Genomic DNA, 27,605 nt, shown 5'->3' on the forward strand with positions numbered 1-27,605 from the left:
TAAGCCTCTGCCTTTGGCTCAGGTCATGGTCTCAGGGTCCTGGGATCGAACCCTGCATCGGGCTCTCTGCTTGGCAGGGAGCTTGCTTCCCCCTCTCTCTCTGCCTGCTTCTTGTGATCTCTCTCCCTCTCTGTCAAATAAATAATAAATAAAATCTTTAAAAAAAAAAGAAACTGAAAAAGAACAAAATCCCTAATTCGATTAAGAAAAAGATAGCAACCAATAGAAACACATGAACTCTATTAAATGGAAATTCACTGAAGAAAAATAAAATTGTAAATAAAAAAGAAAAGATGCACAACTATATTAATAATAACAATATTAATTAAAGTCTGATATATCATTTCACACATGTCAGATGGCAAAAATAAACTCCCTTGCAATTCTTGATATAGAAAAGATGTGGAGCATAACACTGCTGGTGGAATTACAAATTGGTACCAGCAACTATAACCTCTTTTAAAAACAAGCCAAGCTATTTATTTTTTCCTATTACATGACATGTAATCTTCATTACAGTCTTTGGAAGGGTTCTGAAGTTAGGGAAGTTTATGTATCTGCTATAGCAAGACTTTCCTAAGACTCTGCAGAGGAGGGCTTGAAGCTCAGAACGGGGGAGAGTTGCAGAGGGGCTAAGGCAATGGTGTCTGGCAGCTGAGCTGCTTGGCCCCACCACCCTACCGTCGGTCACCTTCAAACAGACTTCACAGTGGCCTGTACCAAATCAACAACCAAAACAGAATTCGCTCATAAATCACTCACGCTTACTTTAAGAATGTACTCGGATACTTCTTACTCTAATATCTTGTGTATCAGTAGGAAACTGCCTGTTAAAATACCCTGTATTGATTTCACAATCCCCAGTGATTCACATACTGGAACTTTGTACATGAATTATTTGTACGACTGTTGTGTTCAAAAGTCCTACGTTCCACTACCATATCAAGGTCATTTAGAAATCTTTTATTATTTTATTAGGGAGAATTTTTTCCTATGAAAAATGTTATTTTTAAGTCAATAATAAAGCATTACAGGGTAAGAGAACACTAAAGTAGATATGGTTTCTTATATAATTTCTATCTTATCTCTATAATCCCACATCTCAATGCTGCTTGCCTAGGGGAAAAGTCAAATGAGGAAATTTATTGGTAGACAGGATTGAAAATGACCAAGGCATAATGATATGGAATAGCATTTTACTTACTATAAATGAAGTAAGAGGGAACTAAGCCCAGAATTTACCAAAGTCAACTTGAAAAGAGGATGAAACAATGATATAACAGTTTGATTAATATAGCATTTAGCATCATATTTTTAAAGAATGATGGGTATTTGTATGTAATTCCATGGCTCACCCTGAGGGTAGGTTAATACCCGAGTATACCCTACCAATTCCTTATGACCATCTACTCCACAAAGTGTCCTAACCTCCAATTTATTTCAGCTAAAATATAGAGTAATAAATAATAAATATTTAATAAATATAACATTTCACCAAATAATTGTAGAACTGTCTTCAGGGATAGACATCTGGAGTTATACCTGGTTCATTGTTTACTGAATTTACTTCTCAGTGCACCTCTAGAAATGTTTCTATAGAACTTCCTTAACAACATACCATTTCTTTCCCAAATTCTCTTGCTCAATTAATTCCACTTTGTGTATAAAGGATTCTCAAATCTTATCATCAATTTAACTTGAACACTGTGAAAATACAGGTGCAAGGTCTTCAAGACCAGCTTTTCGAAGCTGACACTAATTCAAGATTATGAGGTCAAGGAGGCAAGCAAAACATGAGTTCAGTCATATTCATGTCTATCTTGTGTATTTTTGTTCTGTGATTTGTATTTTGTTATTTTGTACTTCCACTAGAAATGAAAGCCTGATGTTATGATGGTTGTTTTCTCCTGTTACAGGCTTCATAGCATCTGTCATCTAATAATACCCAGCAATGAGGTTTCTGAATGAATTACCCAGATCATATCGAACTTTTCATTTTTAACTTCTTTTCAAAATTGTAATTGTTTTATAAAAATCTTTTTCAAACATGTATTGATCATTATATTCTAGCAATGGTTCAAAACTTTCTTATACTACTAATTTTCTGACCTGAGAGAATAGTATTTTCTCTATGCCAAAGATCAGTATGAAGAATGATTTCGCTGTAGAAATCTGTAATATGTTGAAGAAACAAGGGGCTGATAAACTTGGCCGCCCATTGGAATCACCTGGAAGACTTTAAAAAGTACTGAGAGCTGGGACCCACTCCCAGATTCTTCATTGCTGGGGGAAGGGGGCGTGGTTTAGGCATCAAATGCTCTAAAGCTCCAGAGCTAATTATAATATGCACCAAGTCTGAGAACCACTGCTCTAAATACTTAATACTCAGTGAAAGATCTGAGACTGGCAAGCATCATCTTTACCCGGAGGTTTGTTAGAAAAGTAGAAGCTTAATTGTATTCACAGTATCAGGAACTCTGATTTAGCACATCCAGAATTCTTTTTCTATGAAAATAAGGGACCAGAGCTCTTCCATCCTTTCTAACTCTAAAATTCTCATTCTACGGTGCCTGGGTGGCTCAGTGGGTTAAGCCTCTGCCTTTGGCTCAGGTCATGATCTCAGGGTCCTGGGATCAAGCCCCGCATAGGGCTCTCTGCTCAGCAGGGAGCCTGCTTCCCCCTCTCTCTCGGCCTGCCTCTCTGCCTACTTGTGATGTCTCTCTGTCAAATAAATAAATAAAATCTTTAAAAAAATTTTTTAAAAAAAGCGCTCACATTCTGTAACCTAAACAAGACACTGAGAAGCACTTTTAAACTTAACTAGAATTCTTAACCCATATAAATGAGAGACCATTCTGTTCTCTCTAAAGCCACAATTCTTATTCCTCAAGCCTAAATAAATGCAATGCTGAAGAAATCTGAAAAACTGGGTAATAGTTCCATCCTCATACTTTTCAATGCACTTTCTCTTGTCTAGAATTTCTGTTTCCTTTCCCTTTCCTTAGGGGAACACATCATTCAAGACATAATGATGTGTAGGTAGGAGGTAAAATCCTACCTCCTTGTGAAGCATATCCTGAAAAAGAATGCACCTTTTTTTCTAAAACTCTATTGTTGATATAATAAATTCCATAGAGTTTAGTGCATTGTTTCTTTCTATTATGACATATATTATCTTGTTTCCCAGTCAAATGATGAGTGTCTCAAGTGAGAAATCAAATTATGTTCCTTTTCTACCCTAACTTAATTTCTAACCTTAGTGAGTTATATATACATTGTTAAAATGTGTATGGGAAATACGTTTTTATCACTCTCACTGGATTCCTTTTTCAAAACTAGCCTATTATTAACCTTTCCACGTAATGTAAACTTATAATGTAAACATCTTACAGGTTCTTGCACATCTAGGTTAATCACAATTGGCTGTGACTTTAGATTCCTACTCTTTTCTTCCTGCTTCCCTGAGGCTTGCCAGCCTGAGGATAAAACCGCTTCAAATAGTATAGAAATCCTACAGAAAAAGCCTCTGCTAAATAGTCCTACAGTATACCTATACTATACCTCTCACATTCTTCAGCTTCATGCCTGTCTTACTCACCATTGCATCTCTACCATAGTGTTTGGCACACAGTGGGAATACAAGCAAATTATAAACAGTGTGTCAACAAACTATGTAGGAACGGCAATTTTGAAAATACACCTCTGAGCTCATGATAAAATTTAGAAGTATGATTTTTCTTGTAGTAGCTCCTCTATAATTTTTCTTGATACGTATATATATTTCTTTTTATGACACAAATAATACAGTCATTGTGGAAAACACAGATTAAGTAAAGTGAAAAAAAGACGTAATACTTGCAATTGCATAACTATTGTTAACAGGTAGATGCCTGTCTAAACCATACACACACACACACACACACACATATAAACCATATTTATTTATATATAAACTATATTTATTTATATATAAACTATATTTATGTATATAAACTATATATACTATCATATATATAATATGTATATGTATAGATACATTTATACTACTAAACTTATGTACTGTTTTAAGCAGAAGATAACACTCTATCTACTGCTATGTACCCTGCTTTTATTTAATTAAGTATGTATCACAGCATCACTCCAGCTAGCAAATAAATTCATAATAAAATTTGTTTATGATGTTGCATTAATGGATGTCCCAAAATTTATTTAATCAATTACCTCAATTATGTTATTTCTACTTTCAGTAATTATAAATAAAGCTACGGTGAACAATTTCCATTATCAATTGTCTAAAAATTTCCTTAGAATAAAAACAGGAATCAGGTTTGCTGATTTTAAAAGTTAGGCACATTTTTGGGGTTCATGATAAAACAATTTACCAAATGGACCTCTAGAAGTTTGTTACAAATGTGCTCTCTTGCCAGGGGATGGGAATTGTCTAAAATATTTAATCAGCAATGCAGTCAGCTATATTCTTGGCTATAATATTTATTAAATAGTTATAGTGTGTGAATAATTGATGTAGTTGGAAAATACTCACGTTCTTTTTGGGAGTTGATTTCAGGTTGGAATGATCGAAACTCATAATACGGTATCTCGTGTTTGAAAATGGATGTAAGAATATCATCAAGTTCATCAAGGTCTTTCTGTTTTCAAACGAAAAAAAAATTTTATTAGTTCAGTTATTTACATAGAAACTCACCTTAGTGCAACATAATAAAGATTATTAGCTGGGGTAAATATTGGTTAATCTATCCAATAAGATTGGCCCCTCTTTTGAAAAGTACAAAACATTAGGGGCTTGACTAAAACTTGGTTACTTTTTTTTTAAGATTTTATTTATTCATTTGAGAGAGTGAGAGAGAGAGAGAGAGCACAAGCTGAGGGAGGAGCGGAGAGAGAGGAAGAAGCAGACTCCCCTTGAGCAGAGGGAAGGGTAGACTCAGGATCATGACCTGAGCTGAAGGCAGACACTTAATCAACTGAGCCACCCAGGTGCCTCTAAAAATCAGTTATTAAAACAATGGAAAAATAGATGCAATAAATAAAAACCTTTGTGCCTGGATGAATAATTTTATTTAAATATTAATTTTAATAAAGCTTTACAGCAGATAAATGATAACACTGGATTTTGTTTCAAAAATAAATTCTATTAAAATACATGTTACATTTTAATAAATGAAGTAATAAAATGATGAGTCTGGTTCTTTTACCGAAGGATCATAAATGGTATAGTTTTAAATAGATTATTTCACTTCTGTGTTAAAGTGAAGGAGAATATTCATCTTGGTCTCCCCCTGCCCCCAGCTATAGAATAAGCTATATGTTGACTCTATTTCCCTAAACTGAGCATTTGGGAGATGAGCCATGTAGAATCATACTACACATGACAAGCCTATTACAGACCCACCATTCCTTTAAAATTGTTTTTTGTGAGCTATGGCTATGACCAATTTGGCTTGAGACCTGGATAACTATATCTGAGGAGGTGGGCCAATCAACAAAGCCATCGAGTTGTGAGAGGTTTGTGGAACAAAAGTTCCTAATTAAGGTTTTTGTATGATTTCCAAATAAAATTAGACTTATTACCAATACCTAATCAACGATATTAAATGACTGGATTGAAAAAAAAAAGACATTTTCTTACTCTATTTCTTTCAATAAACCAGCATGCCTTCAATAACAAAGGGGTCTGGGCTTCTCTGGATTTTTAAAAGTCCTCCTTAAAAGTGGAGAGAGAGGATGAAAGTCTTCTCAGCTTATAGCTATAGAATGCTAAGCAAAACCAACATTAATCTTCTTAATGCTATGGTTATAGACTATGTGAGGCCATTAGCCCTGGAGTATTTTTTTTTTTGTAAAGGGAGGAGAGATTCAACAATAAGCCCTGCCTTCAAGAAATTCATGGTCATCTAATTACATATGGGCAATGAGTTGAGTTCAATGCACGATGATAGAAAATCTTCATGGGTCAAGTACAGTGCAGGCAAAAGGGAGGTGGCTCAATTCCACGTGGGATGAAACGGTTAGAAACAGTTTTGTAGGTAAGATGAGCTAAACTGAGATTCCCATGCATGTAAAGAGCATTCTGGACTAAAGGAACAAATTGCATATTGTCATGGAGGTATCATAAAGCATGATCCACTTAAGGGTTTTAGGAATTTCCATACAACTGCAGAAGAATGAGAGAGAAGGAAGTGGGCATTTCAAAAAGTGTTTTGTATATGAAATAAAAAGTTTATACTTCTTTCTGTGAGCAATAAGGAGTTGTTTAAAGCCTACAAAAATTAACATGGAAATGTTTATTATGCAGATTAAATTAAACTTATTTACAGTACTGGCAATATACTTACACTTTCTGTATACTAAAGCTCAAAAAGAATGTCTTAGCTATACAAACTAATGAAAGGGACCATGAAAATATTAAAGCCATAACATTAGTTTATAAATTTTCTTTAAAAATTGCGCCATTGGCCACAAGAGTTCTGCATAGACTATTATTTAGTTAGTGATATTCCTATGTGAGGAGATAAACTTGGTATTTATTCTGTAAAGTGTACAAGATTTAATATGGACAGACTGGTGTGTCACTGAGTCACCACACTCACATATAAGTTAGGCATAAGATCACCTCTGAGATTCCTTCCAGTTCTGAGATTCTGAGACACAGCTGAGAATTCAAAAGGGCAAGAGTTCCAGTAGGAATTTGAGAAGCACCATTTCTTCCTCTAAGGCACTGTGACACTTAAATGTGAGAAATGCTACTGCTTATACCACTGAAATTTTAAAAATACAGTGGCAGTGGTTTTAAAATCAGAAGAAGGAAAAAGCCTTCACCATGTAGACAATTATTTAATGAGGAAAGAATATAGGAAACTTTTAATATTCTAGCCTACCATAACTCATTGAATCACATCTATTTTCCATTTCACAATTCTGTTACTAGTATTATGCTACCAAAAAAAAAAATGGTATAGGGCACAAACAAATATACGAAAAATCACAGAAATGGCTATTAAAAATGATCCCTAAAGGATTTCTCCTAGAAGATATCCTAACTAGAAAAATCTGATATGAGCAGTTAATGCTTATTTCTAAATTTCAAGGACACAAATAGGCAACCTTTCTAAACACTGACATTGAAATTTGAAAATGGGGAGACAAACCATGAGAGACTGTGGACTTTGAGAAACAAACAGGGTTTTGGAGGGGAGAAGTGTGGGAGTTTGGGTGAGCCTGGTGGTGGGTATTGTGGAGGGCACGTATTGCATGGAGCACTGGATGTGGTGCATAAACAATGAATTCTGGAACACTGAAAAGAAATAAAGTAAATTAAAAGAATAAAAAAGAATGCTCATTTCTGTTGTCGAGCAGTACTTCTTTATGTCATGGGTGTTCTGCACTTTGCTAATCTGTTCACCAGTTAGAGAACATTTGTTTTTTTTTTTTTTCATTTTTGGCTGTTATGAATAAAGCTGATATGAATTTTGCTTGTAAAAAAAATTTCCTCTCCTTAAAATAAATTGTGTAACCTAAAACATACTTAATGAGGTTGATACAATGGTTGTTCAAACAGAGATTAAAATAGAGTAGTTTAACATTTATTCAGCAACACCTTTAACCATTCTAAGATTTTAGTTAATAAGGAACAAATTGATGTGAAATTAGAATGTAATGATAAAATTATGTTTACACTAGTATTTGGTTATAAGAAAGATTACTATATATGAATAATATAAACATATATACATATGTACTTTTGCTTAGATCTATACCTATCAAGAATATTAGAAAAAGAATTCAGAAAAAACTAAGCGATGAGATAGACAGAAAGATATTTTTAAAAAGGATAACAACTTTGTACATATGAAATAAATATATGACTTTTTCCAGAATTCTTTCAGTGTCATGCAAGGAAATGTGGGATTGATTAATGTACTTTAAAAAAAAATTCACATACATATTTATATTTATATTTATAAATCACGACTGTATATGAATCTGAAGCATGATATATAGATATATATAGTTATTCCTTATAAACAACTTTATTATAATAAGTATTTTTTTAAAAGAGAAAAATATACTAAGTATCTGTTTTAAAAGATATTTAGAATCATGGAATGCCACTTCTGAGAAGATGGAACACTACTATCTATCTCCTTTTCTTCTACTTAAATACAACTAAAGTGTCCACACTTTAATAGAAAATCAATTTTTATACCAAGAACCAGGAAGATCTCTAACTGAATAAAAAGAGACAATCAATAAATGTCAATACAAAGAGGACAAAGATTTTAGAATCATCTGGAAAAGATATTAAAACAGTCATGATAAAAAGCTTCAACACGATAATACAATAATTCTTGAAATAATTTTTTTAAAAAGCCTCAGCAAGGAAATACAAAGTTTCAGCAAAGAAATAGAAGGTATAGAAAAGAATAAATTGTGATTTTTAGAACTGAAAAACACAATAATCAAAATGCTGTGGGCGGGCTCAGCAGCATGATGCAAGGGGCAAAGGAAAGAATCAGTGAACTTGGAGATAGAACAATGAAAGATACTCAACCTCAACAACAAAGACAAAGAAGACTAAAACACCAAAAAATACCAGTGTCAGGGATCGGTGAGATTATAACAAAAGATTTAACGTTCATGTGATCAGAATCCCAGGAGAAGAGGAGAAAGAGGATAGGGATGAAAAAGTACACAAAGAAATAATGGCTGATAACTTCCTGGATTTAGCAAGAGATGAACGTACAGATTCAAGAAACTGAACAAACCATAAACAAAGTAAAGCCAAAGAACCTCATTTCAAGAAACATTATAGTTATACAGCTGAATATTAAAGACAAAGAAAACAATTTGAACGAGAAACAAAACCTTAGCCTATCGGGTAAAAACACTTAGAAACACAGTAGTAATAGTAGAAAGAAGTGGCACACTGTTTGCCAAAAATTAAAAGAAGAGAACTATTAACCAAGAATCTTATGCCCAGCACAAGCATCCTTTAGGAATGACCTAGAAATCATGACATTCTCAAAGGAAAAGAGGAAATCTATTGCCAGCAGATGTACCCTACAATAATGGATAAAGGAAGTTCTTTAAACAGTAAGAATATGATAAAAGAAAGAATCTTGCAACATGAAGAAGGAAGAAAGAACATAGTAAGTAAAAAATATAGGTAAATACAATGGGTTCCCACTTCAACAAACTAAAAATAAATAAATAGAACAAACTCAAAGAAAGTAGAAGGAAAAAAATTATAAATATAATGCAGAAATTAATGAAATAGAAGACATAAACTAGAAAAAAGTCAATGTAACAGATAATTCTCTTAAAACATTAGTAAAAAACTGACAAGCCTCTAGAAAGATTGATAAAAAAAAGACACAAATGACAAACGTCATGAATGAAACATGGGATATCACTATAGAACCTGCAGACATCAAAAGGATAATAAGAAAGTACAAGAAACAAGTCCACACACATAATTTTGACATGTTACATGAACCAATTCCTTGAAAAACACAAACCAAACACAAACCAAAACCAAACACATAATCTCTATTATTTCTTACAAATACATACACATCAGTTAAAAGTTTTAGTAAATACAAAAAAAAAAAAAAAAAAAGGGCAGGAACAAAATGAACCGGAAAAATAAATATAAACAAACCAGGAAATATTCATTACACAAAGATGAATTCCTTGAGAACAGTCTATTTATATGGCAGCACCCCTTTAAAAAGTCTGATGTCCCCATTTCTTGAGTAAGGGGCATCAATACTGCTTGGGCATGACTGCACTGAGAGACAATAGGATTTTAGAACAGCATCATATAATAGAAGCAATGAGGAGACACTTCAGATGTCTGGATTGGTACGAAAGCCTCTATGTTTCAGGTATGACATAAGTCTATACAGTGAAACAGACTCAAGAGTTGAGGTACTAATAACTAAACACTGGATACCTAGAATATGCTAAGTTTACATAATTTGTCTCTAATTTTTATAACATGCCTTCATGGTAGATTTTTTTAAAATAGATGCGATACTATGTTACAAAAAACTTAGTAACATCCAAAACTGTAGAGCTAGTAAGCACAACATCAAAGATTTTAACTTATGCCTTTACATTCTAAACACACTGTATATACTACTACATTCTAGCCACAGAGAAAAGAATAAAATCTGATCCAGTTTTTGTGTAAAGAATAAATTATGGTCCCATAGTTTCATGATGGACACTTCAAATGCAAACATCATATATGTAGCCAGAAAGGGGAAGGAAAGGGGCATACACGGGAGGGGGATGGTAAAGTAGGGTACTGTCAAACACATCTATTCTTTTTTTAACCACAAAAACAAAAGCTCCAAAGATGTCCCCCTTGTGTCTGTCTAAAACTCTTAACATGAAAACTCTAGCTGCCTGGGTGGTTAAAAATGTGAGAATCTGGCTTGTCCAGGTTTCACAGCAGAAGCAGGCAAAGAAGTAGTATTTTCAGCATTAATGGTGGGTGATGAGCCCTATCAGTCTGGCCACAGAATATTAAAGTAATGTTACAGATCTGGTAGAGAAAGACAGTAATAGTTTTAAAGTACCTTGATTAGCAAGAGAAACAACTTGAGTGAAATAACCATAGGAGGGTTGTAAAATGTTATAGGAGACAAAGCCCATTAAATGGTTCTATTTTACTTTTTACCTTCAGATATCTAAAAGGAAAGTCAATGGTTGAGCTCAAAACATGTTATTTTTTGTTATAACGAATTGTTATGCTTGCTTAACTATTGAAAGAAAGGTCATTTCGTTTGTTCCATTGTTCACAGTGTGTGCTGTGAAAGTGAGCCAAGATAGCCATTTAAAAGGGAATTTGATAGCTTACATAACATATCTTAAACAAAATTTCCTACTGTAGCTTGTAAAGAAAATGATGGGTAAAGGAGCAAAGCAAATACTTGCCAGGGTTATGCAAAGACTTTTTTTTTTCTTTAAATTTAAACGTTATGAGTATTTAACTCCAAGCAGTTAACGGAGTAACCTATATAAGTGATAGAATAAGATAAAGGAGATATTTTTCTTTGTCATATTAATTTTTCTAAGTTTTAAGTGAGTCAGTTCTCACCTATATCTGATCTATAGAATTTCAACCTATATCTGACCACAAATGCAAAAGTAAATATGAAAATATAAAACAATGCAGTTTAAGATGCTTTTCAAATATGTTCTATTTATTATTGGTTCAGTATTCAGAGTTGTGGCATCTCTTTACATAGCACAAAAATAGTATTATAATAAGAAAAAATGTTTCAGATCTGAGAAACTTGTGTTGAAATTCCTGTTCTAGGACTCATTAACTATGGACCTTAATAATACTTAACTGACAAAACTATTTAAGAGTTTAAAATGTGTAAAATCTCCAGCACATATTAATTCCCTTTTCTCTAAATACTATAATGTGAGCTCTCATAACTACTTGTGAAATGCAATCACTGTGATTTAGAACAGCACACCAGTCTCTAATGAGGAGACTTCTCCCCAAACTGGTTTTTGTAGCAACTGAAGAAAATAGTTGTTTTTTTCTTTCTAAATTTTTAAATTCAATGGTCCATGTTTTATAAATCAATTAGAAGGTAGGTTTGGCTATTGTGGTACTGAGACCCAAAATGCCAGTGGCTTAAACAAGATGGAAGCTTATTTCTCTTTAACATGAAAGCCTGGAATTAGGCAATCTGATTAAGGGCTGATTAAGGGATCTGGGCTCTATTGGGTTCAGTGCTCTACTTCCTCTTCATGGTCCTAGCTGGTTCATCCATCACTCCCATGTTGTTGCTGTAACCAGTTAGAGACAAAAGTCAGCGAAGGAGAGACTCCACCCTTCTTCAAAGGACATGATCAGAGATGTGTGCATATCACTTCTACGGACACGCTCCCGGCCGCTGGTTAGGTAGTTAGATGGCTCTGCGCAGCTTCAAGGGAGTCAGGAAGTGCAATATTTACCTGGGCAAACATGTGCCCGGATAAAGTGATATTATCATATAAGAAAGGAAAAAGAAATTCTGGGAAACAAATAGGAGCTTTTGTCATCTCCATCAGTCATGCATAAACGTTATAATTTAGGTAAAGGCAATCTAATAAAGTTAAAAAAAACTTTACTAGAAATTGACTGAAGCCTGATTATGCTGAATTTTTCACTATGACCCCTCATTTACATAATGTCAAAAAGTCTCAAAGCTTTAATTTGACCAAATCTGAACAGACTCAATAATAGACATATTTAATGACATTAATGATGAAACAAACAAAAGACCAAAGTTTTCCTAATGCAGGCATTAGAAAGAGCAGTCCTAGGAACCATGACTCTTCTCACCCTTACCTCCCGTTAGCAATTAATTTGTAACAACTTACTGTTAAATAGGTAATAACACAAATTCTAAAACAAAAATTGCCCTATAATATCCAGAGAAATGTCTTTCAAAAAAAGACTTCTCAAAATAATGCCATGTTTTCCTAAATTTTTGAAATTATTTTTTGAGTTGTTTAAGGTACTAGTTCCCAAGGTAGACTGTTAGAATTGGTCTCATTGTTTTATATTCGTTTGGTTTTTCCTTTGTCTTTCTCTTCTTTGTCCTGCTTTTTCTATTTCGGTCAGAAACAGCCCTCCTTCAACCAACAGTCCAATAACCTGAGCTCTGAAAAAAGGCTGTGGGTGTACTATGGGGAAGCTGGTGGCTGTTGGAATAAGGGGCTCTGATAGCTGGGTCACTTCAGTTTGGGAGGGTAACTTAATGTATAAAATACCTCTCATTCTTTTGCCCAATGAAATAGGCATTCAGTAACCATGTTTCTGGCAGTATAATTGGCTCTGGAGATGAAACAGGGAACCAAATAGATAGGATTTTTGCCCAAAATGACGTTGGAGTTTAATGAGAGGCAGATATTAATTTGACAGATATTATACACATAGATATCAAACTGGAATGTGATCAGCACTACAAAGAGATACATAGGGAGATGTACAAGTTCAAGGGAGGCTTCACTGAGGAAGAGAAGCTGGAATTAAAATGTGGAAGATGAATTAGAATTAACTAGCGGAAGTCAGTGAGGGGAAAGAAGATTGGGAAAATGTTTCAGTTAGAAAGAAGAGCATATATAAAGGCCTTGTAGTAGGAGATTAGGAACTAAAAGTCCAGGAACTGGAAGCTGGCTAGTGTGTCTAGAGTGCAGAGAAAGAGAAATGAGAGTGAGATTAAGCTGGAGAGAAAGAGAGGAGGCAGTGTCTACAGGGCCATATCGTTCATGTTCAAGATTTTCTTTTTTTAATCCACACAACCTTTGGGATCCACTAAAGGGTTTGAGCAGGAGCATTGCCTGCTGAGATCTTTCTTTTTAAAAGAACCCCTCTGACTTCGGACTTTGAGATGAGTAGGTCAGGTGCAAGAACACGTGGCGGAGGACCAGCGAGGAGCCCGCTGGGGTTCAGGCACGAGGAAAAGCAGAGGACGAGGTGCTAGAACTGGAGGGATGTGGAGAGAAGTGAGCAATATTCATGGAGTAAAATTGATATGGATTGAATTTGTCAGGTGAAACAGTAGAAGGCATTAAAGAGACTCTTACGTTTTTGGTGTTTAAACTGGACAACAATGCCTGTCCCGAGGCAGAAAGACTGGGAAAACCACATTTGGATTGTATTTTGTAAGTTGATGAGCTAACTTGCCAAGTGAATATTTACCAGGAAAGGAAGAGAGTCTAAGAATTAAATACTGAAATTGTAACTTCATTTTCTAGATCACGGAAAGAAGAGATTACAAAGGATATTGAGAAGAAAAGGCGAAGGCAGTAGAAGGAAAACCAGAGATAGGGCTTCTTGCAAGCTAAGGGAGAAAAGAATCAGGAAAGTGAGTTTGGTCAATGGTATCAGTTGCTGCTGAAAGTCAAGTTAAATTGAACAAGAAAAACATCCACTGGATTTGTTGTGTAGGACTTGAGCAAAATTGACATACTATATTTTTTTGTTTGCTGCTACTTAAGGCAATATGGTTGACGGCTAAATGGCTGAGAGGGGTGGGAGGGAGAGAGGCAGGATTCTTAGAAGTTGAATTTTCCTTGTCAAAGATTTCTTTTACTTCATTTCCTGTGTCTTGAAGCTGTTTACTGTGGAAGCATAATTTGTGAATGCTAAAGACATTTAGAGTTCCCAGATTACATATTTACTTTATTGCTTTATCTGATTGTTGATACTATAACTATTATTAGGAAAGAGGCCCACAGAATGCATAATGACTTTTTAAAAATTCCAACAAACACATTTTTGCCACAAGGATTTTTCAGTCTTCTAATTTCCAAAGGGTTATTGATGATTTGGGATTCATTCCAGAGGCAGATTCTGTAATTTTCCCTAATTGTCTTGTTATGAATAATAACAATGGAGGAATATTGTTAACTGTATTTGACTTGTGCTTGTTTTCTGGATTGTTTAAAAACATTCTTTATGGCTGAAGAAGATCTGAAGCCTCTAAAGAGCTAGATATTAAAGCAGAAGGCTGCCCTCGAATGAGGTCATTTATAGGAAGCACTGATGTGGACACATAGACATCCTCTGCAAAGGACAGTCAAAGCCACCCCAGTGACAAGAGGAGAGGGGAATATAAAAAGCCAAAGAGATACTCAGTTGGGGAGAAATAAAAAATGACGAGAGTATTTATTTCCACTGAGTAAGCAGAAACTACAAATTAAAGTGGCATTAATAAGATACATTCTAAACAACAGTTAAACATAAGCTAAAATGAATGGGGCCAATATTGACTGAGATGGCTTATAAGATAGAGAATTAATGGGAACTAAAACCATGGTTGTGTTCATGGCTAAGTAACTCCATTCAGAAATACTTATTTTCCCCAACAATAGCTACTGTAACTGCTGTTAAAGTTAACTAATTTATTTTTTATTTCCTAAATAAGTGGATGAAGGTACCAAGTGGTATGCTCCTGTTTGACTCAATGATTGGTAAGTGAGCTCAGGATTGTTGTTTAAGTCTGAACTATCCAAATAAGGCATCAGTAACCATTGCTTAATCATTATCCCAGGTGGAGGCATGGCACAAAATGTCACTTATTTTATCAGTAAAATGCAAGTTTCATTAGATATACCTTATTCTTCCTGATCCATTCTAATTAAGGGCATAAAAATATGAAAAAAGGAATCCAGAAATAAATGCCCCAATGGTACTTCATTTTTTCTTCCCCACCTCACTTGAAATATTTCATCAGAAACAGGAAACACATAATAAAAGTGGTGAAAGATACATGAAATTCACATCATTTCCTTCTCTGCAGGGAAAATTGGGAAGAAGTGCTAAATCAAGTGAAATTTAGGGTGTATGGAGAACCCTTGCAAGCCAATCCTCTTTGGTGAGAGTGGTCAGAATCCCCAGCTGAAGTATTTATTTTTTGTCATAAAACTGTGGAATATTTGAGTCAGAATTGGCCCACTGAGCCACCCAGGCGCCCATGCAGATCATATATTCTAGCTTCCTCCACTGTACACATGAGGAAATTCCTTCCACACTAAGGAAAATGAGCTCTCATGAAGAGATTGCTGATTCAGTTTAAGAAACTAACTCCTGGGACGCCTGGGTAGCTCAGTTGGTTAAGCAGCTGCCTTCGGCTCAGGTCATGATCCCAGCGTCCTGGGATCGAGTCCCACATTGGGCTCCTTGCTCGGCGGGGAGCCTGCTTTGCCCTCTGACTCTGCCTGCTACTCTGTCTGCCTGTGCTCACTCTCTCTCTCTCTCTGACTAATAAATAAATAAAATCTAAAAAAAAAAAAAAAGAAACTAACTTCTGCACTTGCCCCATCCAGAACGAAACGGTTCTCCTGTGCTATGCAGTCACTTTCCAGGAAAGGGAAAGAAAAGATAACACGCAGCCTTTTTGAAAGAGTGATAAGAAGATCGTAGGCATTTTTTGAGCAGCAAACATTACTGAATATTCAAAAGAAAGGGAAGACTAGACTCTGGAACCCTGTAGCTGTTAAAAGTCCATAATAAGCAACATGGTGAACATATAGTTCATTCCTGAGGTAGAACATGAAAAATGTATAGCACAAATTCTCCACTTTTCTGGTATCCAGGGCCTCCGAGTGTTCTTCATTTTCATAAATACCAGATTCATTTACTCAATCTGAGGAAAAATTAAAGTGTATTTTAAGAGGACAGTTTTCATTCTCTTTCTTATCATGTATATACCTGTACTATAGTTCTCCACTTCCGTTTTCAGTTAGCACTGGAGGACAAAGCAAGCACTTGTATTTTCCCATTTTGTCTCAGGGTGTCTCATGTGTCAGGAGCCAATTGCAGGAAAGTAACTGGGTATGTGAGGATGAAAAAAAAAAAAAAAACAAAAAACCCCACAATGCCCATGCCTTAAAGAAGGGGGAGAGAAGGAGGAGCTTAATATGTGCTAAGAGGAAGCAACCCTGGAGGGCTAAACCACAGGACTCAAAGAGAGAATTAAGAAGACACGGAGGGTATGCTGTGGTAAGAGCCGATGTTGGGAGAGATGTGGGACTCTGCAGCCTGACAGGCCATTCAGGGGATTTTGCACCTTATTCAGGGAGTCAGCAGAAGTCTGTAGCAAGGGAGCATCTCAGATGACACTGGCATTATGGTGAAGTATAGATACCAGATGGTTCTGTACCCCTTATCAACAGAAGCTGATGAAAAGAAGAAGAATGGAGTCCACCAGTCTTTCCAAGGAGACAAGGACATTAAAAAAATTACTGAAAGGCTTTGGGGTGAATCTCCTGAATCACCTGCTAACATCTGAATTTAACCTTGTGAAAAAACTAACTTTTAAGAGTACGATTTACAACTGTAAAACTCCTCATGATATGAGAGTTCTCTATGTCTGTATCTTCCCTAATCCCAACTGTACTTGGCTTCACACTATATTAAATATATGCAAACAACAAACCAAAGATTGAATCATATATATATATATAATTTAATAAAAACTGGAAATGATGTGTACCCTAACATGAAAATAAGATTTCAATGAGTATAAAGCAAACTGCAAAATGATCGATACAGGCAACACAAAGGTATCATTGTACCAACAATACAACAAAAAAGAATTATTTGGTACCCCTTCAAAAACTCTTTTAACAGATAAGATGCTAATGATTTGATCAATAATTGCTATGTTCTTTTAGCATTTTCACCTAATTTGTTTTCTTATATTGTATCTAGTTGTTCCTATACGAAGTTAGCTTTATGGTTGTCCCTAGATGCTTTTGTAAATATAATGAAAATCTCAAAGGTTTTAATTATCTCAGTTAAATGGGAGTTACCAGTATATCTAACACTAGCACATGAATTCTAATTATCTTCCCAAGTTAGACTCTGGATTTTTTTTGTTTTTTTCATTGAATCTCTCTTAAATTTGTTGTTTTAGGTAATGCTCTGGAAATTGTACGTTTATGAGGCTACATGCTGGGATTTAATATCTAGCCAAAAAAGATGAAATGATTTAGGGAGTTAGATAATTAAGCCAAATTAGGTAAACTATTTAAAACCTAATGGACATCATTAAAAATAAACTAAGAAAATAAAAAATCTCATCATTTCTTTTCTCAAATGCACAGAATGGTCATTTCGCTATATATCCAACAGCTTTTAAATGATAATATAAAGTTTCTTATTACAAGTTCTAGGATTACTGAAAAATAAAACCCACAGATTTCTCATTAGTATTCCTTTCCTCAAATTCACAGGATGTTCACATTATTATATGCCCAATAGCTTTTAAATGATTACAGGAAGTGTCCTACTACTAATTTTTAAGATTACTTAAGTCACATCTGCCATTAAAATTTACAGGAAAGCTCAGGATGGCTCTTACACTATGCCATTTCAACAAAGTAGATCAGATACTGAAGGAATTAAAATCTGGTGGTATATTTTCTTACAAATGCATGATAACTACAGTGAATAAAATTACAATGCATGCTGTTCTTTGACTAGAGATGTTCAGTCAACTATTTGCAAAATATCCAAATTTCCCAGTTAAGTGACAGAGTAGCAAGTACATGAAAGAAACAATTACTGTAATGTTCTATGCTGGCACGGAAAAGCAAAACTTTTTGCACATTTTAAAAAATATAATCTGCTTGGGAACAAAGCCAAATGTCAAAAGGGAAATCCAAATGCCTGCAAAGGAAGCATAGTATGGGCTGGGCCATCTTATTTGAGGCCAAACAACCCTAACACACACCAAGGAAATGCCCCTGCAGTTCCATCTTTTTCATCAGGGGTAGAGTCTGCCTTTCACTATCTCTGCAAATTCATAGAAGGGGTAACACATGTGGTCCAAGTGCCGGTGGACTGGAGAACCCCATGCCATTCCCGGTCTAAGATTTGATGGAGGCTGACTGAATGTAGCCTTTTCCCTCCTTCAGGCCTGCGGTAGTACAGCTCAGTCTGGTCTGAGGTCTCAGTCTCAGAATTTGTTTGATCTAATTTCATGACACGTCCACGTCCCCTGACGACAACAGCAAAACTCATAAGCCTATCAAAGGTGTACAGATTAAACTAAATCTCTTAATGTCTCTTCTTACCACGTTGTGGTCTGCTGTCACCAAGTTAGAGTAATTGTACCTCGCAGTATTCATTCAGGTTCAAAGTGATTCTCCCCTGAGTAAAAGCCTGAATCTAGCTGTGACTGTCCAGCATCCTTCCTTTTGCTAGGCCACCAGTGACAGGTGAAGAGGAGAACCCTAGATGTAATCATAACCTTTTCTTACCTCTCTTTTCTGACACCGAGTGTGAAAAGTATTTTCTAGTTATCTGAAAATGATGCAAAACAGTTTTTATTCACTCAAAGCTGTAAAACAAACGATGACTTGGCATAATAAAGCACTCTGAAAAATTGTCTGAGTCATACATTATATTTAATCTTCTTGCATATGGAAGTTTTTTCTCCACAAAGGTAAAATCCACATAAAAATGTGTTTGGGGGTTCTGCTTTACTTCTATGCTAACTGAATACTGATGCAATATATCACTTTTATTAATCTTTTTGCAATGAATGGAATTTTTAAAGTGGAAGATAAGGTAGACTTGTCACAATAAAATGAAACAATCTGTATTTCAAGCTAATACTTTTGTTTTTGCTTTGCAATTACAATATGGACATTTTATCAAATGTCCTCAGACTCACCACTTTGACAAATGGTACTTTATTTCCTGAACCTTCTCTAAGACATTCTTACCTTTGCCATTGTTCTAACAGAAAAATGTGTCACACAAAATAAATAACAAAGCCTCCAATTTCAAACTAGTTTAAACAGATAAGGCTTCGTGACAACCTGTCAGCCATACTATCGCTGATGATTTCGTTGTAGAGTGTTTTGTGGTAAATTTGAGGATCTCATTGTTTGGCTACCTCTTTTTCACTTTTACTCCCTTTTACCCTCCCTGTTCATGCCAGAAATCCAAGGCAATTCAGTAAGGTTATAATCTAATTATCAAGTAGCTTTAAAAAGAAATGTTTTATTTAACTCTGAAAATGTGATGGAATAAGCACATAAAGGATAAACATTCCACATTAAACAACTTTCTTTTGAAAGTGGGTCAGGTAACAAAATAAATAAATAAATAAATAAATAAATAAAATGCAGGAGTCAAACCAATGGTTTAAGATTAATCAAAATGCAACTGTTGCATTCTCTACTGATGAAGGCATTGGCAGCATCTCCATTTGCCTGTAAATACCTCAAACAAGGCCTTTTGAGAAGACTAGAAACTCCTCACCAAGTCCTCCTTGCTAAGTAATGCTTTCTCACACTAGAGAAAGAACCTGGGGCTAGCAAATGCCTCTTTGCACACTTCCCTGAAAATCTGAGCAGTTCTGGAATTCCTAATAAACACTATCAATTTAAAGCAATAATTTTCACTTTCAGGTAACAGGAATAAATGAAACAAAGAAAAACACACTGAGCTTGGAAATTTCCACATGAAAATAACAATTCCTAGATTAGTGCCCTGGTCTCCCTTTTCGGTAGTACTCTTGGTTTGTCTGACTCCTGAACCTCAATGACCTGACTTTTATTTTGCACTGTCCAGGTCTGGATAAAGAGGGTATTTTTTTTCTCAAGAGTTCAGCCTAATCCTTCTGTCTTTCTTTATCTGCTCCGTGGCAGCTTTAAAATTAGGGGCGCCTGGGTGGCTCAGTGGGTTAAAGCCTCTGCCTTCGGCTCAGGTCACGATCCCAGGGTCCTTGGATCGAGCCCCGCATCGGGCTCTCTGCTCCGCGGGGAGCCTGCTTCCTCCTCTCTCTCTGCCTGCCTCTCTGCCTAGTTGTGATTTCTCTCTGTCAAATTAATAAAATATTAAAAAAAATAATAATAAAAAAATAAAAAAAAATTAGTCCATCACAAAAGCGACTTTGTAACGGAGTACCTGTCTCCCAGTGACATTATCTGGAATGACTTTTAAGTTAAGCAAACTAATTCATCTGCATCTCTGCACCACAGAAGTCCATTTCCTCCCTCCCTACTGATGCGTAATTCACACTTATTCAACCAACATTCAGACTTTACACCAAAGCATGCTTTCTGTTATCCAGCATTGGCTCTTTGGCTTGTTACCAACTTTGTGGGAAGATCCACCTACCTGGCACACACTGTCTCCTGGATGTGCCACTCCCAGTAGGTTTTCCATAGGCTTTGCCCTTGTAGAGTATTTCATCTCTGTTGTAGCCTTAATGACTCCATCACAGTAGACGCGGACACTGACAGAGCCTGCAGGAAAATCTTGGAAACGCAAACAAGAGTTAGGAGCTGAGTATGCAATGCATGTATCCTGTTTTTGTATCTTTTAGAGAATATGAAGAAATATTTAAGAATTCATAACAATTTTACTGACTTCTAGCACTAAATGTTTTCTTTTTTATCCTTCGTATCCAAAGAATATAATGTACAATTTTAGACTTAATTAAATAAAACCTTACAAGATTGGAACATGCTAAAATTATGGTAAAAGCAAAGCCCTAAATCCTTTTTCCCTACTACTCAACCTCTTTTTTTTTATATAATCTATAATTATCTTTACATAATACTTTAGAATTTAGAAGGATACAATCATTCATTTAAAGTCATGTATCTGTTAATAACCTTAAGAAAATTCTCATTTATTATAGGCAAGTTTCTCAAAATTGTATTTGGAAAGAGAAAGAATAGGACTCGATTGAAATTAGCAAACTCTTGTGAAATTGATTATAGTGAAAAACCTGGGAAGGCAAGGTTTAATACCCTGCTATTTAAGTACTATTTATACTATACATTCATCAAAGCCATATTTTTATAAAAAGATTTTATTTATTTATTTGAGAGAAAGAGCATGAGAGAGGAGAAGGTCAGAGAGAGAAGCAGACTTCCCGTGGAGCTGAGAGCCCGATGCAGAACTCAATCCCAGGACTCCAGGATCATGACCTGAGCTGAAGGCAGCTGCTTTACCAACTGAGCCACCCAGGCACTCCTCATCAAAACCCTTTTTGTGAACAAGTTTTTCAAAGTGACTGATATGATGTCTTGTGAATTCTGCATTAACATAACAACAGAGTTAGAGTTTCCTAAGAATTTTGGGATCGATATGAAGGAATAACAATAAAAAAATCATTTCAGTAAGAAAGTTATTTTGTTTTATTGTAACAAAAGTAAACAAAATTAAACCTTGAAATCCATTTGCTTTAAAAAATTCTGACTCTCTGTTATGGAGATATTTCCCAAATTCTCCTGGAAAACTGTTACCCAGACATCTGGGGGTTGGATTATAAGCCATTTGGTACAAGATCATAAAAACCGGTTCTAACCTCAGGCACCTGATAAAGCTTTGAATATTTAAAAGTTTCTAAGGTTTAAGCATTAATTTTACTTTATCTCCTGAAGAGATTAAAGGACCTCTTATAATTTTGCTCAGAGAGATTTAAAGCTAACAAAAGCAATCTTAAGCTTAAGTAGATCAAGAAGCTGTAATTTTCTCTTTCCATATTGCTTGACTAGACACCTAACCTGTATTATAAAGAATATATATGTATAAAAGTTCTCTCCTCCCAAAATAAGTCCATCCAGAAGATAATGTAAGAGAAAATGCAACAGAAGTACATCTCATCAGCTGAAGCTGCCCACATATAGTAAAGAGAGTTCTGGAGTTACTCTAGTCAAAGGAAATAAATTTCGGTAGATTTTAGAAAGATGATTTTTTTTAAAAGATTTTATTTATTTATTTGACAGACAGAGGTCACAAGTTGTAGAGAGGCAGGAAGAGAGAGGGGGCGAAGCAGGCTCCCTGCTGAACAGAGAGCCCGATGTGGGGCTCAATCCCAGGACCCTAAGATCACGACCTGGGCCGAAGGCAGGGGACTTAACCCACTGAGCCACCCAGGCGCTCCTAGAAAGATGATTTTGAAAGAAGATATCGATTTTGTTTATCAGAAAAGAGATTAGAGTTTGCAATGGGATGATCACCTTCTGAAAGAAAGTTGGGTGATGAATCATGAGAGATATAAGATGAGAATATTTGCTTGGTAGTTCTTTGATATAGGATACTTAAAATATCCTAATTCTTTAAAATCTAACTTGAAAGGAAATGAACTGATTTATTTTTGATAACTTGTACCATTAGATCTATTGATAATGATGTTGATTTTAGAATAATCTTCCTAAGAGATGTCCTTTGAAGTACTGTCTTTGCTGTATACATTTTCTTATCTGTTGAATGTTGGTTATTAAATCAAGACCTTGGAAGATTCCTTATGGATTCATCTGGCTGGGAGGCCCTCCTTAAATATGTATTGTTGAATTGGTCTTTTCATAAACAGCACCCTGTTCCACTTGAGCATTATTTTATTTTGAGTGTGGTCATTAATGTACCTACATTTTATAGCTCTTTAATAAAAATAAAAGCCAATTAATTTAAGGACTCAGAAGAGAAGGAAAGTAAATTCTGCTACTTGCTATCTAAAGTCAGGAAGTAACATTTAACACTGGAAATACACACAAATATAAGTCAAGATCACCAAACCAAGCAAGGGTATTAGAGTCAGCAATGGAGAGGAAAAAAGGCTTATAGTGTAAGATGGAACTTCCTGCCCACATCAAACACAGATACATAAGAAAGCAAACTTATAGAGGAGCAACAGCAAAAAAGAAATTCTACTCAAATTTCAAATCTCAAGGCCCAGGCCATTTAAAATTCTTTGTCAACCTGCACTGACTCTGGGATTTAAGTGGTCTGTCCTTCCAGATGAGGGACAACAGACTGAAACAGTTTATGGAAAACATGATCTAAAGTGTTTTTGAATAGTCAGAACTACCTTCATTAATTCTTTAAAAATACGTATTTCACAAATCCAATAACTTGAGAGCTGTTTGCCTTCTGTATTTCCACTCTCTGCGAAGCTGTGTTCCTTTATCAACCAACTTTAGCCTTTTATCACATAGTAAACCTTACATGAACCCACTTAGTGTTTCCATGGGAACTGAAACCAATATGGTTTTCTTTTGATTAGAACATTATTTTATTATTAAATAAATACTGGTGGCTTCAAAACCTTGGTCATGCCTAAAAATTGGTAACAATTTAATATATATTAAAACTGCTCTCCTCAATTAGGATAGTTAGAAAAACTTCTTATCAGTTATTGTTATTTATCTATGTAGGTTAAGCATAATATTTGGCACACCCTAAATAAAGTATTTTTTGAACTCTTTTAATTAAATATGAAATTATAATTTACATTATCCAGGACAGTTTCTTAATTAACAAGAGATTCTATATCTTTGTGGGTACTTTTACATTTCTTTCAACTTTTAATTGTTTGCCCCCCTGCCGTGCGAAGTATTTTTCTGGCTGAGCTACACATACCAAAGGAATACCATCTTCCTTCTGGGTAAACATTAGTTAGTATTTCTAGTTTAAAGACTTCACATGTATTTTTATAGCTTTTGGCATAAGCAGAGACTACTGCAAGTTCCTGAGTAACTTCGAATTCCTTTAGCACAAGGCAGTTCCTGTCAGTAATAAACCTGTGGATACCATTAGAATGGTGTGTTTTTTAGAAAATGAAGTAAATATTAAGTGTATGAATTTATTAATCTGAGAGGAAAAGAAGACAGATTTCGAGGATATTTTGTTAAATAAAAAAATCAGGTTAAGCTATGGAAGTATGTGAGAAGGGAAAGATACCATTTAGAAAAAGAGCATCTTAAGATTTCTTCACTGGTTGGTGTAATTGTACTTGAATATAATTTTGATTTTTTTCTGAATTGTTACCAAAATTAGAAAGAAACATACATTTAAAAAGAACATTAACACAGCAAAGAGTTGTGTTGGGTGGTGAAAAATATGAGAGCTCTGAGCACTGTTAGTAGGTCTTAGAGTATGTGACATGCCTCAGTGTTGAGTACAGTGTTGAGTAAGTTACACACACTTAAAATCACTAAGAAACTCTTCAAAGAAAGGAAGGAATAATAAGGAATAATTGTTCTATTTTATGTAATTTAATTAATTAATTAATTTTATTATTAGTTGGTTTTAAGAGGTACCATTATCTAAAAGAGAATGTTAGTTGTCTATCCCAAAGTTTATTCTCATTTTAGAAACAGAATCTTGATTTTTAATTAATTAATTCATTCATTAATTATTTTTTTTGCTGGGCACATGACTAGCTAACTAAAAAGACTAGATTTTCTGTTCTTCCTTATAGCTAGACATAACCTTGGGATTAAACTCTGATTAATGGGATACCAGCAGATGTGTCTTGTAGAAACCTTCTCAATTTAGTAAAGCCTTCTTTATCCCAGTGTTGTGTTGATAAACTGACTTTCCAAAAAGAAAATAAAAAAGACGTGATTTATAGTTTTTGCTAATTTCTGTGGTGTATACACTTCCACCATGGCTGATTTCAAGTAACCAAAGACTATGGACTGAATTATGTTCCCTCTACCCCACAATTCCTATGTTGAAGCCCTAACACCCCAAGGTGACTGTATTTAGAGATAAGACCTTTAATGAGATAATTAAAGTTACACTGAAGTCAGAAGGTATGGCCCTTATCTAATAGGACTGGTATCCTTATAAGAAGAGAAAGAGACACCAGAAGTGCCATGCACTGAGAAAAGGCCATATAAAGACAGAGCAAGAAGGTAGCCATCTACAAGCCAAGGAGAGAGATCTTGCCAAAAACCAGCTTTTTTCCCCTTGATCTTAGATTTCCAGTGTGCAGAAATGTGAGGAAAATAAATTTCTGTCCTTTAAGCCACCCAGTCTGTTGAATTTTGTTATGGCAGCCAGAGGAGACTAATACACGAGGTAAGGTCACTGAATATGAAGTAGAGAAGAGACGCATAGAATTGATTTTTGCGATCAGAGATGGTGCTAGAAAACCACTGTTTTATCAGGTTGCTCAAAATTTGGGAGTAATAGTAAGGGTCTTAGAAGCCATCTTGCTACATGATGATTATGGCTATACCCTAGGGATTATGGAATGGTGACTAGAAATAATTCTGCTCTGGGACAATAGTGTGAAGCTGCCATACCAGTCCTCAATACCAGCCAGATTTAGTACATGAAGCTCTGGCTATCACACAAGAGAGTATTTACAGAAAGAAAACTACATTTTGAGTAATATGGCTGATTAAATCATGACCCAGATGATCAGAAATCAAATCATATGAGCAATTTTTCTACATCAGAAAGAGACTGGAAAGATGGAGGCCATCTTTTGAACGTGATGTATCCATAATGGGGAAGGATCCCTAGTATGTTTCCTCTTTCATTTTAGATCTTTCCATCTTAACTTGGTATTCAAAGAAGTATAGAAAAAAATTTTTAGAGACTGAAATCTGTATAGACTCTCTCTCTCTCTCTCTTTTAAAGATTTTATTTATTTATTTGACACAGAGTGAGAGAGAGAGAGAAAGCACAAGCAGGGGAAGCAGCAGAGGGAGAGAGAGAAGCAGGCTCTCCACTGAATAGGGAGCCCAATTCAGTGCTTGATCCCAGGACCCCGGGATCATGATCTGAGTCAAAGGCAGACACCTAACTGACTGAGCCACTCAGGCACCCCTGTATAGACTTCTATTAGATAATGTGGGATATTAATAAAGATCTTTCCTGCCCCTGGAAATCACCAATGAGTTCAGGGATTATATGAGATAACAGAATTAGGAGCTTTCTTGAACATGATTCCCCAAGGGTGAAGGGGGATGAACAAATTTGGTGGCTTTCACATCAAGAGATATAAACAGAGGACTGAAAGAAGACAGGATGCAATATAAGGAGTACAATACTTAGAAAGATGATCCCCATAATTTTTATTTTTATTTTTTTAAAGATTTTATTTATTTATTTGACAGACAGAACTCACAAATAGGCAGAGAGGCAGGCAGAGAGAGAGGAGGAAAAAGGCTCCCCAAGGAGCAGAGAGCCCGATGCAGGGCTCGATCCCAGGACCCTGGAATCACGACCCGAGCTGAAGGCAGAGCTTAACCCACTGAGCCACCCAGGTGCCCCCCCCCCCATAAATTTTTAAATGGCTTATCGTACCCTATCCAGAAGCTGAGGGTGAGGTATTCCAAAAAAGCCACTCCTTATGTTTAAAGGAATTACTAGAGGGAAAGATTAACTCTTTATTCTTCAGCTGGATATTTAAGAGTTGTCTTGTATCTTATCTCTCTTATTTCCAAATGTCTATCAGTATTTAAAATGTAATTAGAGAGGTTGTTTTATCAACAAGGACGTTGAGGCACGATTGGGACTTGTCTAAATTTACCTAGTAAATAGCTCAAACAGAATAAAAACTTTTGGCCACTAGTTAATTGCTTCCTTGGCTACACTAAAGATTCTGGACAAATCACTAGCCTTTAAAGAGCATGCTGGATACTCTCTTATTCCACAACTTGTGTAGAGAAAAAAGAACTCTGTTATACTGTGCTGTTCAAGGAACTTTCCAAGAGGATGGATATGTTCTAATGAAGCACTTAAAATATGGTTAGTGCAACTGAGCGAATTCACTTTAAATTGCATTTTGAAAAACATTTGAATTTTGACATAATTTGTTCTTTGTATTGCTTTTAGCTACAGGTAAGCTGAACATATAATCTTTTTTTTTTTTTTTTAAAGATTTTATTTATTAATTTTGACAGAGAGAGATCACAAGTAGGCAGAGAGGCAGGCAGAGAGAGTGAGAGGGAAGCAGGCTCCCTTCAGTGCAGAGAGCCCGACGTGGGACTTGATCCCAGGACCCTGAGATCATGACCCGAGCCGAAGGCAGTGGCTTAAACCACTGAGCCACCCAGGCGCCCCTGAACATATAATCTTAATGTGAATAATTTTACTTGACACTTCGATTTGCTATTTGGGAAATATTATCTAAGTACTTCTTAATTTGCAATATTGATTTTTCTGTAGTAATTTTAGTCTAACTAGATTTAGTTTAAACTTGAAAACTAATTAGTTAGAAATTAATGTTCATTAAATCATTTTAAAATGTGGCCTAAGTAAATAAGGAGCTTTGGGGAGAAAAAGAAAATATACAAAGTTC

At 35.3% G+C, this 27,605-nt stretch overlaps 1 protein-coding gene across 3 annotated transcripts in view; it reads right to left on the minus strand.

Moving 5' to 3' along the window:
• Positions 1-27,605, minus strand: part of BANK1 (B cell scaffold protein with ankyrin repeats 1) — a 306,359-nt gene that overhangs the window by 184,037 nt on the left and 94,717 nt on the right. For all 3 annotated transcript variants that reach the window (XM_045987184.1, XM_045987189.1, XM_045987175.1), the window contains exons 5-6: positions 20,675-20,814; positions 4,544-4,649 (exon numbers count right to left, since the gene is read on the minus strand). In XM_045987184.1, coding sequence (XP_045843140.1) covers positions 4,544-4,649; positions 20,675-20,814 — 246 coding nt within the window. The remainder of the gene's footprint in view (positions 1-4,543; positions 4,650-20,674; positions 20,815-27,605) is intronic.

The sequence above is a fragment of the Meles meles genome, chromosome 2, assembly GCF_922984935.1.
Source record: "Meles meles chromosome 2, mMelMel3.1 paternal haplotype, whole genome shotgun sequence".
Classification (NCBI taxonomy): Eukaryota; Metazoa; Chordata; class Mammalia; order Carnivora; family Mustelidae; genus Meles; species Meles meles.